This window comes from Drosophila santomea, chromosome 2L (assembly GCF_016746245.2).
Source record: "Drosophila santomea strain STO CAGO 1482 chromosome 2L, Prin_Dsan_1.1, whole genome shotgun sequence".
NCBI classification, from domain to species: domain Eukaryota; kingdom Metazoa; phylum Arthropoda; class Insecta; order Diptera; family Drosophilidae; genus Drosophila; species Drosophila santomea.
The window spans coordinates 1,287,177-1,300,471 of record NC_053016.2 but is presented as its reverse complement, the minus strand read 5'-3'; the positions used below and the strand labels follow the sequence as shown (position 1 = coordinate 1,300,471).

At 46.1% G+C, this 13,295-nt stretch overlaps 1 protein-coding gene across 2 annotated transcripts in view; it reads right to left on the bottom strand.

Moving 5' to 3' along the window:
* Positions 1–330: 330 nt before the first annotated feature.
* LOC120458282 (roundabout homolog 2) overlaps positions 331–13,295 on the bottom strand; it is a 39,113-nt gene continuing 26,148 nt past the window's right edge. Inside the window, exons 1-10 of one of the 2 annotated variants that reach the window (XM_039645879.1) lie at positions 10,800–10,935; positions 10,392–10,676; positions 9,874–10,014; positions 9,671–9,802; positions 8,261–9,565; positions 8,053–8,151; positions 7,610–7,850; positions 7,059–7,219; positions 5,485–5,767; positions 331–2,550 (exon numbers count right to left, since the gene is read on the bottom strand). In XM_039645879.1, coding sequence (XP_039501813.1) covers positions 1,482–2,550; positions 5,485–5,767; positions 7,059–7,219; positions 7,610–7,850; positions 8,053–8,151; positions 8,261–9,565; positions 9,671–9,802; positions 9,874–10,014; positions 10,392–10,676; positions 10,800–10,884 — 3,801 coding nt within the window. In that variant the 5' untranslated portion in view covers positions 10,885–10,935 and the 3' untranslated portion in view covers positions 331–1,481. Of the gene's footprint in view, positions 2,551–5,484; positions 5,768–7,058; positions 7,220–7,609; positions 7,851–8,052; positions 8,152–8,260; positions 9,566–9,670; positions 9,803–9,873; positions 10,015–10,391; positions 10,677–10,799; positions 10,936–13,295 lie in introns of those variants that run through there. The other variant, XM_039645878.1, reaches the window with a different exon arrangement.

The window sequence follows — 13,295 nt, the reverse complement described above, 5'->3', positions numbered from 1 at the left end:
AATCACAAAATCCATCGAATTGTCCAGGACGATGTAGGCACAACTGTGTCGCCGCCAAATTGTCCTTGCTGAAATGGAAAATTAGCGCACACATTAGAGCGCGTTTTCCCACAAAAAGTTGGGGCTGCGGCTAAGTAGATTGCGATTCATAACTATAATGTGCCGAGTATCTAATTGGGGCGACTAGTTTTCATCTAAAGCCTCTACTGATAATTACAACAAGCTTGTTACCCATAATATTACTTACCATCAAACTACGCATCTAGTTCCCTAATTACAGGAAATGCGATCTTACCAACACGAAACGCACGTTACTTTGTCAGAAACTGATTGGTTTTATGTTTTTCTTTATTTTTAGTTTTCTCATTGCATAATTTATCAATTAATTGATTAGTTTAATTTATTTTTTGTCTCTTTCCAGCTAAATCCCCCTATTTGCTGTAATCCTTGCACTTTCGCTTTTCTCTCTTTTTGGTTTTCCGATTTTAGCTATTCAAACTAAATCTAGTGTCAGTTAATTACATTTTAATGCTTTAATTACACGGTTTAAATGTAGGTTTAGTCCATTCATTCTTGAATCGTTTATGATATTTTACATTTAACAGCCTTATTATTAGCATTTATTTAGCTTTTGCGGGAGGTGAGTTTAAATATTTCAATATTTTCAACACACACAACTAACTTCATCGTGCTTTTTCACTTTTTCATATAAGTCTAAGTAATATTCTCGTTAGGGTTAGGTATTCTTCGTTTTGGCTTCGAAATGTCGACATTGGTTTTCTTATCTGTGGGTACACTTTCTGCAAAAGTTCGTAATGGTTTGCTGCAAACTTTTAAGGGTTTTCATCGCTTTACTTACTTTAACTACGTCTGTGCTATTTTGGGTTGGTTTCTGTTTTCTGTTTTCTGTTTTCTGGTTGCTGGTTTCTTGTGTAAATTAATGTTATTTTTGCTTGCTCCAAATGCAATATTCTAAATGCTTTAGGGTTAGGGTTTTACATATAGGATATAGTTTGGGTACTTCTATTTACAAGCCAATTTCTCTGGGTCTTCTGTATCGCTTTACATACATTTCGTTGTTTATTCTGGGTTTGGGTACTTTCTTCGGATGGTGGAAGTCTAATCGAGCAATGGGTTAGCAAGTGAGGGCTATGGCGTTTATATATTGCTCTATGGGATTGCTAGGTTAGCTGGAATATTTCTACGCTTCAGTTAAGGGGAAAGGTATTACACAGTTCTTAGAGAAGTTCAACCCCCACCAAACCCTCACAACATTCCACAACCCAGCTTCCACCTGCTGCCAGCTTCCAACTGATATACGCCTACAACTTATCTGCCTAATGCAATCCTCTGGCATCCTCTAGAATCCTCTAGAATCCTCCAGAATCCTCGAGAATCCTCTAGCATCCTCTAGAATCCTCTAACTTATTGAGCACTTTTCGATTGACCCAAGCCTAATAGTGGACCTCTAAGCCACGGCTCTAGACATTGGCACTAGAGCCAAAACTACTCAGGAATTTGCTATCGCCAGCTAAGCTGTTTACACTAGCTAGGGACTTGGTGTTGTCACCTGATCCTGCCAGGAAGGGATGGTGCTGCTGCTGGTGCTTGAAGGACTGGTACGCATCCGAGCTGACTGCCGACCAGGTGCCGTCCTTGGCCTTCACGTAGAGGTGCTGCTTGCTGGGCTGCTTGCTGCCGAAATGATAATCCCCGGGAGCTGCGATCGAGGCACTGGAGGCCCAGTCGTTCAGCAGCTGATTGGTGGAGTTGCACAGGCCCAGTCCGGAGAAATCCCCGCCCTCCGACGGCGGACCCCCAGTCAGGAAGTCCAACTGCCCATTGCTGGGAGCACCTGCACCCGCACCCGCATTCGCATTCATGGTGTTCTGCCGCAGACCAGACTTGCCCAGTATGTTGTTCTCGCTCTTGTAAAGCGTCTTGGGCTGCCGCTGGCGCCTCAAGGTGCCCGCTCCACCGCCACTGGCCATCTGGGCAGCCAAGGTGGTGTTGGCATAGGCACCCAGTCCCTGCTTCAGGGCGTTGCTGGCCAGGAGCAGCTGCTGCTGCGTGTTGAACGGATTCGTGCGCTCCGACTTGCCCTCCAGCTGGTCCATTTTGTTCTCGGTTATGTTGATCTTCTTCACCTTGGCCGGCGAGTTCGTCAGGATGGCTGTGCTGGCCGTGGAGGTGGTCATCAGATTGGGCTGCTGCTGATGCTGCTGATGCTGCTGCTGCTGCTTCGGCTCCAGGCATCCGTAGTGGGCGCTGGGTGGAGCGGAGTACATGCCAGTGGACTGGTAGTCATTGTTGACCTGGTGATTGTTGTTATTGCCCGTCTTGGTCGCATAGCGGTTCTGGTAGAGCTTCACATTGGCCACCACATTGGTGGTGGCGTACGCCCCACAGCTGTCGTACAGGGATGCCGACTGGCCACCACCCACTCCACCACCCAGTCCACCACCCATCATCGGTGGTGCGCCGTGGGTGGGGCTTTTGAATGTCGAGCAGGCGACTTCCGCGTAATCGGGCATATTCAGCGGCGATAGTCTGAAATTGCAGGGGGTTTGGAATCAGAAAGCAGTTAAAATTGATTCTGTGCAGACATGAGTGTGAATGATAAATACACTGGGCAAAAAAAGGGTCAATGTTTATCGAGTTCATCAGGGAAATCCAAAAGAGTAGTCATACAACATATGAGGTTAAAATAAATTGCTGTGCAAATGGGTTTATGTGGATTTATGTTTGTCTGGCGCTCACATCACCGATTTCATAAATCATTCAATGTTGTTGTTGATGGGAGGAAATTGCTTTTGTTAGGCACTGAATGCCACTCCGGAAATTGTGCCCGTCTCACACCTACTCATTAAAAATTTCGTTGCAATTCCCCTTTGAATGCCCCCGCACTTCCCCACCTCACTTCCCCCACCATTGCCACTGCAATTTGGTTAAATATGGCAAATACAATACAAAAATTCCGCCCATTAGCAATTCAACTTCGTAATTAGAGGGAGCTCCGCTCCGCATGAAAGCTACTGGAATTAAAATGGGCCAGCACCGGAAATGGAGGAGCTGCCAAAGAACGAGGAGGAACCTATTTGGGAATGGAAAAAAGCAGGACTCCCATTCAAATCAAACTTTTAGCCGTGCGAGTTTTCCTGCCAACACGAAAAATCAACGTTTGCGAGACAGAAAAGCGGGGAAAAACTTTTTTATTGCACAAATTTCTGCACACTAATTAGCTAATGAGATAATGCTTATCTGGCGCTCTGCTCTTTCCAATGAGTTCTCGTAAAAATATACTCAAATGTTTGAAATGCGCAGTGTGGCGATGGAAAATGCGAAGAGTTTTCGCCAATTTCATGGTGATTCGCATTGTTTGGAAACTAGCTGCGGCAATGGAACTCACATGAATCCATCAAAATTAATTTGGTATTGAGTGTGTTTTTTTATTATCCTGTGATTTTATACGTATTTTACATGATAATATATAAAATATGTCAAAGTCGTAAACTGTTAGAACTTGAGACAATTAGAATATGCCAAGTAATTTGAATGCGTCCACCTCAAGGACACTTGGGGAATATGGAAATATGCAGATTCGAGGAGTTTGTGCTTCTTCCCCGAGGACTATCAATTTTTAATTGTTAATTTAGCGGTGAAAATTGAGTTTTCCGCGGAGGCGGTGTGGTTGTTAAGAACTCCCCGAATCAGACAACCCGCGAAAGAAATTAAATATTTTAATTGGAAATTTTGGGTAATGACGCACGTGTTTCGGCAGCGAACTTCTGGGGAGTGTTTATGTAAACAAGCGAAATAAAAGAAGATCCTGTTTTGGTATTCCAGCGCTTATGCTATATACATACCTATACTTTTTACGACTTTACAGCGTTGTTACAAGTGAGCAGCGGCGGGAATACAACGGAAAAATTGAAACGGAAATAATGAAAATCGCGTAACGGAAGTGGCAACGGCATTAGGGGGTGGCACATTTTCCGGGGGCGGAGAAGGCTTTCTCTTTTTCTGTGCGAGGGTGGTACGAATTGTTCCAAATCGTAAGTGAAGTGGAAGGAAAAGCGCGTGGTGGGTGGATATTTCACTCGAGGAACGTAGAGAGGAGAGAGGAAGTCTAAACAAATAAATGCGTAAGATGCCGCAAATAAATACGCGAAAGTTTTCCGGCTTGCAAGAGTGGGACAGGTGTAAGAAGGAAGCGAGATGGCAATATGTCGCCAGCAGTTGCCACTTTTTTATTGCCCCTTGTTTGGATTTTGTTTTATTTTTTGCATTGCTGCTTTTGTTTTATTATTGTTGCCACAACGGTACATTAAGCTTAAAGGAACAGCCAGGAACACAAAAGAGAAAATTTGTTTTTCTATATAAATTCCTGAGCAAAAACTGAAAGGAAAATCCAAATGGAATGGGTAAGTACGAATGGGCAGCCCGAATTGAAGAGCTTAAACAAGAGCCTTCATCGAAACTTTTAGAGGATTTTCCAAGAAGCATTTGACTGAATTATTTGGCTGATAATCACAATCTGAAATTGGGATCAAAAACTTTCAGATCTTCGCCAAAATCACTGACAAATTAATCCGACTGAGTGTTGCTATGAATTGACAAATTTGAGGGCTTAGTTTATAAATTATAAAATCGAGATTTCCCTTCCCTTTAAGTTCAACATGTTTTCCTGGCAACAAACTTAAATGGAAGTAGGTTAAGAGTCCGTTCGACTGAAATGCATTTCCCAAATGGAAAATTCATTAGCCTTTAAAGGAAACCACCAACGAGAAAATAAAGAAAACAGGAGATAAAACAGCCCCAGGAAATATGAACGAATTGCGTATATGGAAATTAAATAACGGCTGCATTGCTGCTGCTGCCAACGTAAACATTTCGTGGCGGAGTAAGTTACCATGGCCCAAAGTAAAACCCGTTCGAGTGTAACAATTTAATGGCGTTTGTTGTTGCTGCGGCGGTTTTCGGTTTTCGGATGGAGCACAGGGTTCAGTTCCTCCATTCCCCCATTCCTCCATTCCGAGGGTGACTCGGTTTTGGAGCGTGGTGAATCTTTATGGTGGCAGCGGTTGCAGCTCCACAAAATATCTTTTACTACCCGGCTCGTAAATAGTGCGATGGATCTTTTACTTACAGCAAGTAGTCGGTTTCTTACTACACGGAACGAAAAACATCCCACCTTTAATAGGATGGAAATCTGTTTAAAGTCACCCTAGAGTGCCAATGATGATTGATCTTGTGTAGAAGGCATATAGAAGACCTTCGCCAGAAACCTTTGTTCCCATTATAACTTTACATATTTGTACCCTTTTTTCAAAGTACACCGCCCTTGCTTTCTACACCAAGGATACCCTATATCCTTCAACAGTGCGCTCGCCAATTTTTTATTGTAATTAAACAGTCAGCGAGGCGTGGACAGGATATTAAGGCAACTTCCTGAGCAGATAAACAGTCGAAGAATCGACTCACCTCTCGTAATCAGGGAGCAGCGTGGGCTGCGGTTGTCCCTGTTGGGCGGTGGCCTGTGCGTATCCCGGAAGTTGCTCCTTTGTCGAACACGAGCCCACTCCGCCCGGATTGCCACCTCCTGCCGCCTGTCGCCAAACGCCGCTGGTGGGATCGATCCACAGGCCATGGCCACTCTGCCCAGTTGCGGCTGTCGAATTTGAACCAACGCCACCGGCACCGACGGCTCCGCCTCCATTTAGCGGCAATGTTGGAAACTTTCGCACGGTTCCGATTGCGTGATTGCCTGAAATAAAAACAAAAATACGAGTACATACGGGAGACTGAATACATCGAAATGGCTGCCATGTGGGGGGGCTGGCAATGATTACGGCTCGTTAAAACTAAAATCGCCCAGCTTGCGCTGTAACGTGCAAATAATAAAAGACGGAAATTACTTTTTATATTCAATTGGCTAAGGTTCCTGCACGCCCACGCCCAAATGCCCTGCAGTTCAGCCAAAGTAGATGGGTTGTGCGAGTAAGTTGGCATTTGATTTCAGAAACGAGCCATGCTCTTTATGTAAATCTGCTTGATATTCCTGTGTGCTTTCTACTCAGTCTGCAAGTCTGTCTCAGCTTGGTCCTTAAGCGTATTTCTCATCCTGCTGAATGTCCTCCAATCTGTTCCCAAGTGTGTTTGTGCCAGCTTGTCCGCAAACTTGTCCGTATGTCTGTCCGTAAAGAGCAGAAAAAGTGTACCTTAATCTCTCGATTACATGTATATTTCGCAGGGTATCTCTAGTTCACCACAGTCAGCTAAACGACGTTGTTTTCTAACTATATTTAGAGTTTTCCAGTCAGACAATTGATGTGATTTTCACGTGAGCATTTGTCGTTCTTATAAGCTATATAAGCCTCCCTTTCCAACTCTCCAACTCTTACTACTCCTACTACCATAAGATTCCCCGACTTCTGCTCCAGTTATCGTGGCTTGTTTATCTTTTTATAGTCGGTTTAACCTTGGCGCTGTGGCTTACTGCCAAAGATTATTACCCTGGGTTTTGGTTCTCGAGTCTGTACAATGTTATGAGTGCGTGTCTCGATGTCTGCAGTTATTGTGGCTTACAAAATGGCAACCTAATTGAGACCGGCCATAAATGCTCAGTCATAAATCATAGATTACGCAGAGGAGGAGCTCCAGGAGCTGGGGAAAAACGCTTGCATGTCCCGGACTGGAATGGAGATTGTCCAATAAAAGTGGGGAGCACTTCCAGATGAAGGAGCTCGGATGTATGTGGAATACAGGGAAATAAATTCAGAATGCAAATTGTGCTCTCTGTCTGAATAAATTCTTGATGCCAAACGATACTCATAAATGTTCATTTACAGTGCACAGAGTTTTTAAGCTCCTTAAGCCTTAAATACTATAACCATTATCCCGTCTAAACATCCCCCATTTCGCGAGTAAATGAAACTTCAACTCACCCGTGAATCCTCACACACAAAAAACAGAAAAACAGAACAAGCACCCCCCCGAAAAAAAAGAGAAGTGCACAAAAGGGAAATAAGTATAAATTTAAATTAAAGTTCACTCACCATGTAAACTGCCCAGCGAGGTCTGCTTGATAAATTGATAGCGCTTGAATAGAACCAATGCGCCCAATAGAAACACAATTATGGCAATGATGGAGCCCAGCAGGACGATAAACCAGGTCTGTGTTAAAAAGTCATCGGCAATATCACGACTGATGGGGTATCTGCAATAGGCAACACAATAAAGAAGAACCCGGAATGAGAATGGGTTCCAGGCTATCCAGGATGGAGCTCTCCGTACGTGCCGTACGGGCGGAGGCTTAGTTTAATGGTCGCAAAAGTCGTTCGCCATTGTCGTTGGCCGTTAATGGATTGATGTGGACCTCGATGCGACACTTGGCAGTCAAATGAGCAGCTCCACAATGGCCGACGCCCACAAAGCGCACACAAAAGGAAATGGCACTGAGCGAAAGTGCGTGTATAATACAAAAGTTGACCAAAAAAGTTGCAACAAACTGAATGTGAGTTTAACTTATTGATGGCAATAATCAAACAATATAACTTGTAACTTTAATGGAATGGAATCTTATTTTCTCACAGTGCAGCCCACTCACCTCGTGTAGCCAGTGTCCAGGGATTGGGTGCGTGCATCGATGCGGAGCACCGCGGGCTTGCTGAAGGGTCCAACTCCCACCCGCGTGGCAGCCGCCACTGCGATGTAGTAGGTGACTCCTGTGGTGAGGTTGGCCAGCAGCAGGGTGGGCGTGGCCGCGTCTATGGTCATATTTTTGAATATCCGCGTCGTATTGTGCACGTCCAGCCCTTTGACGACCACATTGTAGCTGGTGAGGATGCCTGTGCCACCGGGCGGTTGCATATTTGGGCGGTTGGACAGAGAAAATGAAATTAAATGTAAACAAAGAGCCGAGAATTCATCCGCAACGAGTCGCTTTAGCCCAGCTTAGCTGGTTAGCTTATGGCAGAATCTGCTACTACTATCATCATATCAAACAAATGTTCAGGATCTCTACTTATGAGAACACTAAACTGTACTAACCGTTGCGAGTGCGATTTGGCTGTGGCGGCAACCACTTCAAGAAGACCGAGGTGCGATTGAATTGGATGGCTTCCATGCCATAGGGTGGCGCCTCCGGAACTGTGGAAAAAGTTAAAGTCAATTTAAAACCAGTAGGTAATTAATATTCATCAGAAAGAAATGGATCAAGTACATATGCGAGCAGGGAATGGCCACACCAGATCCTTACCATCTTCCAGCGTTCTCATGCGTCGCGAGTTCGAGGGCTTTCCTACGATGCTCTTGTAAAATGGCACAAGAAAAAACTCGTATGAGGAGGCCTTCGCCAGTCCAGGCACGGTGCAGGAACTCAAACCCTGACCCTTGTTGAGCAGTGTAACCATTTTGTACTCGGTGGAGTGGAGCTCGCGGGCGTACAGATGGAAGCCCTCGATGTACTGACCACTGTCAATGTCCCAGGACAGACGAGCGGTCGTCGAGTCACTGGCATTGGCCTCCAGCAGCTCCACCACATCGTTGGCCTGCAGCAGGGTCTCCACATCGCTGAGCAGGAGCTGTGAGGTGCCAGTGCTTTCACTGCCATCCCGCACGCCCACCAGTTTGCCCGCCGTAATGGGCTCCGAGATGGGCGATGGTGGTGAGAAGCCCAGTGAGTTTTCCGCCCGCACAATGAACATGTAAGCCGCTCCTTGGGTCAAACTGCCCACCGTGAAGATCGGCTCACTCAGTCGCGATGCGATGGGTATCCAAGTCTTGCTCTGATTGGTGCAGTACATCTCCACACTGTAACCCAGGAACGAGGAGGCGCCCGCCTTGTCACTGGTGGGCCACACAATGGTCAGTGCCGAGGCAGTGGCGTTCAGTACCTTGGGCTGTCCCGGTGCACTGGGACACTTGGTCTGCTCCGGGGCTCTGTAGAACTTGATGTTCGGATTTGTGGGCAACTCTATCCGCAGGAAACCGCTCCAAGTGGACTTTCCAGCCCGCGAGCTGGCCACGCAGGTGTAGAGGCCCTGATCCTGCTGGCGATCGAGATCCGATATTATCAAGTCCCCGGATGTGGTAATGTTCAGCTTGGAACTGGGCTGCACGGGTATGCCATCGCGGTACCAGGAAATGGTGGGACTGGGCAGACCGATGGCCTTGCACTGCAGCGTGGCCAGCGACTTGATGGGCAGGGTTTGATTGACCGGACCGGAAATGATGATCGGCGGAGGTCGGTCCTCTTGCGAGTCCAGGCTCAGCTGCACCCTCGAGGTGATGCTGGCCACCTCGTTCATGGCGTTGCACAGGATGACCAGATCCTTGTCCGTTCGCTGGAACCTGGTCAACGTGAGTATCGAGTGACCCTCCTCGGTGTTGAGGCTGTGAAACCGATCCAAGGGCGGAGCACCGGGAAAGATCAGCGTGCTGTTGTTCTTGATGGTCCAGAAGATGGTGGGCTTTGGGTTTCCTGTGGCGCGACACTCGAAGGATGTGTCGGCTCCGAGTTCCACGGATTTGCTCGCAGGACGTTGGATGAATTTCGGGGGGGCTACAGTGTGAGTGCGCGGGGTGGAGGAGCATGGGTAGACTAATTAGCTAAAGTGCCCAACTAGCGGTTGTCTATTATCGTCTATTATATCAAAAAAGTGCTTACCGTAAACAGTCAGAGTTCCCATCGCGGTGATGGCGCCCACCACATTGTCCGCCTCGCAACTGTACTCGCCCTCATCCGCGATGGTGACCCTCTCCAGTCTCAGACTGCGATCCTCCAGCACACTGACGCGATCTTCAAGATAAATAGTAAAATATTGCCTAAGCACCAACTCAATTAACAATGCCTTGTTTGTGGTAGCTTACCCAAGGGCATGTTGCCACCCGAGGCAGTGCGCAGCCACAGCACGTCCGGCATGGGGTCACCACCCACTCGACAGGGAAAGGTCACCGAGGCGCCCTCCAAAACCGTTTGATCGTGTGGACCCCGGATGATGTACGGCTTGACTGCAATGGAAGCAGCCGACGTGGGAAATGATAAGCGGCAATTTAATCAGAAAACCTCAAACCTCCAGGCCAAACCCAACCCTAGTCACATTCCGGCAAATTGGACATGACACATTGATTGGAGGTGCTTGGGTTGGGCGCTGGCTGAGGACCCTCATCTAGCCGTTAACCCATGAGGGCACACGGCCAGTACCGAGGAATGAAATATATGAAAAAGAAACTAAAGTATACTCAGCTTTTATAAGAAAAAATTCAAAAAAATAAAATAAATGGAAGTAACACCACGTAATTTATAAAGATATTCTTAAAAAACAGGCAGCTAATCAAAATTACTTGCTTTGGATAAGCACACTTGATGAAATGGGTTAATCGCTTACCGTGCACTTTGAGTGTAGCCAGCGAGGACTCGCGCACCCCGACAGGATTCTTGGCTATGCACTGGTACTGACCCTCGTCAGTCTGGCGGGCATCCTGGATGGCCAAATTGCCGCCGTCAACGATGCGCACTCGCTTCGAGCCCTCCAAATCCAATTTCTGGCCGCCCTTCTTCCAGGTGACCGTGGGCTCGGGGATTCCGCGCGGGGCGGCGCACTCGAGGAGAGCGGTATCACCCTGGGCAATCCTTGTGTTCTGCGGCTCCAGGCGGAACTCATCGCGGAGCACTGGATGGCGGGATGGAGAAGATGGGGCAGTGGTTGAAAGATGAGCAAATGTTTATTACGAAGAGTGTGAGAGTGTGTGTGTGTGGGCTGAGTCCTGTCCATTTGTTGGGGGTTATAAATTACCAAGGGGGTTTTGCATGATAAATGCCCCACGTCGGTGTCCCTCTCGTTGTCCCTCCCGTTGCCTTGACCTCTGACCCCCGGCCATCCCTCTTTCTCAACGTGCGAGAAAGCCCGTGTTTGCGGCCTGACAGCAAAGATAAATCGTGGGTAAATGGCATAAATGTGATTTTTATGCGCCACAAGGTGGGTAAGCGTGGCATTCGGAGAAAGATGACCCTCTAATTTGTAAAAAATTGGGATTTACACGCTGCTTTTAGGCTAATTTAATTAGGTTCGATATTCCAGTCGGAAAAGTGGAAAATTGTTTGGACTTTTTAAGCCACGAATGCATTACAAAAAAGCGCTTTAAAATGGATTTTTATCCCAAAAATCTCTTTTATACTTTATTTCCCATTACTTTCGAGCATTTTTCAGCCACAATCAGTGCAACTGCATTTATTCCCGAAACGCATTTGCGAGTTCTCTACTTTGCTCGTTCCTTTTGCATAGTAAATCAGAGTATTATCAACATTTTGCCTCAGCAGTCGCAGATTTGGAGCAGGATAATTCGGCTGCCTCTGCCTCTTATCGTCCTTGGTCCTTTGTCCTTCGTCCTTTGAGAGCGTGGTCAGCGGGGAGTGGAGTAATCCGCACACACCTCAGAGCTCTATTTGTCCTGTGTGCATATCAGAATCAGAGAACGAAAGTTGGGGAACTCCGCTAGTATTTGCGCTTCTGGCGTAATAAATCAAGCAACTTTCAAGCACTTGAAAAGCGAAGCGAAGTGAATTTCTCCACTTTTTTTTCGACTCTTCTCGTTTGCCCTCAAAAGCAACCTTTTGTGCAGCGAAAAAATATAGTATACTATATATATATATATGTGTGGGCTGGTATATTCAACGAATAAATCCATAGCGAAAGCAGCTTTTACGTAAATTAAATTTCGCTCTTCCTTTATTTTTCGTTTTTTTTTAATCTACAAAGTGAATAAGCGAATTCTTTTACACATTTTTTCGGTCGAGATTCGGTTTTTGCTTTGGTTTAGTTTGCCCGTCTTGGTTATGCAAAAATGCGCTAAAACCATGACTGTTATTAAATTTAAAGTTGAAGCGTAATAAATCAGCTCGAATCAAAGAGGGGAGCCAAACTCCATCCACCCACGAAGGCTCCATTAAAGTCGTGGCAAACTTTTGATGGAACCGTGAAATAAACCAGAAAAAGGAAAAAGGAAGCTCTCACAGCGGGAAACACGCCAACCATCAATAAATTAATCAAAGTCATAATCAGTGTCAGGTTCAGTGCCACTGGGCAAAACTTGTGTAGGCCTCGTCCTTCGTCCTTCGTCCTCGTCGGCGTTTCCCCACTCTCCGCAGGACTCCCGATTCAGGGGTCATGGGTCAAAGGCTCAGCAGAGAGCGGAAAAGCCTCGGTTCCAAAGGTGCAAATCGCTTCCAGCGGCCAAAATCGGACAGCTGCTGATAATGAGTTAATAAATGAGCGCTTATCTATATTTATCAGCGCGGTTGTGTTTCAGCCCAAGGGAGATTTATGATTGGATACCCGAAATGGCAACTACTTCAAGTCGGCGACGTGATCCATTTAAGCTAATGAACACACATCTCGGACTTAATTGAGAAACTCTGAAGCCAAGTTATATGGTAACTTTTTGTACGATTTATTGTGTTATTTAATAGGCTTAGAATTTAATAGGCATTTGTACCCTAGAAGTTCCTAAAATGTAAGTACATTTAGTTTAGTCCTGCTTCAATGACCTTTGCTACATTTCAAAGCCGCTTTAATAACATGCCAAGGAATGCTGCTCGTTTTGTCAGCTTTTAATATCTGTAATCCGAGCATGTAGAGGCCCGACCAAATTACAGATATGATTGCGAAATGGCGGAAATAATGCCCCTACAATTTTCTAATTCCTCGCATTTAGCATGTGGCTCCTACCACGCTTTTCTCCCTTCTCCAAAGGACTCCTTTTAATATCAGGTCAAAGGCTTCATGTGCGTTGACAGCCCTCAAAGCGAAATTGCGCTGACAACATCAAATGTATGTACTTATGTGCCCACAATGTGCAACTTATGTTTACTATTGACAAACTCCCGGCCCCGGAAAAAAGCGTAGGAAAAGCCACGTGAACTGGGGAGTCCGCCTACGAATGGAGGTCCTGTTTGTGCTCCTGCTCCTGCTGTTCCAGATCCTTTTGCTTTTCCTTTGCCATTTCGCTCTTTTATTGCCTAACCCAATCAATGTGAACGCCTTTTGCCTTCGGTTTCACCCACACCCCACACCGCAAGCCGCAATAACGACGTTTTAACCAAGCAAACAAATTTGACGTGCTTTTCGTGATTTACATGCAAATATTGAAAAATATTCCCCAAGGACATACCGCAAAAAGCAAACCCAACTCGGGCTGCGGCTAAACAGGACTCGAGGAGAGCAGGAAACACACCAGCAAAAGAAGGGGCAATCCAGCACGAAGGCAAAATAAACTCCACACAGTGAGCAATA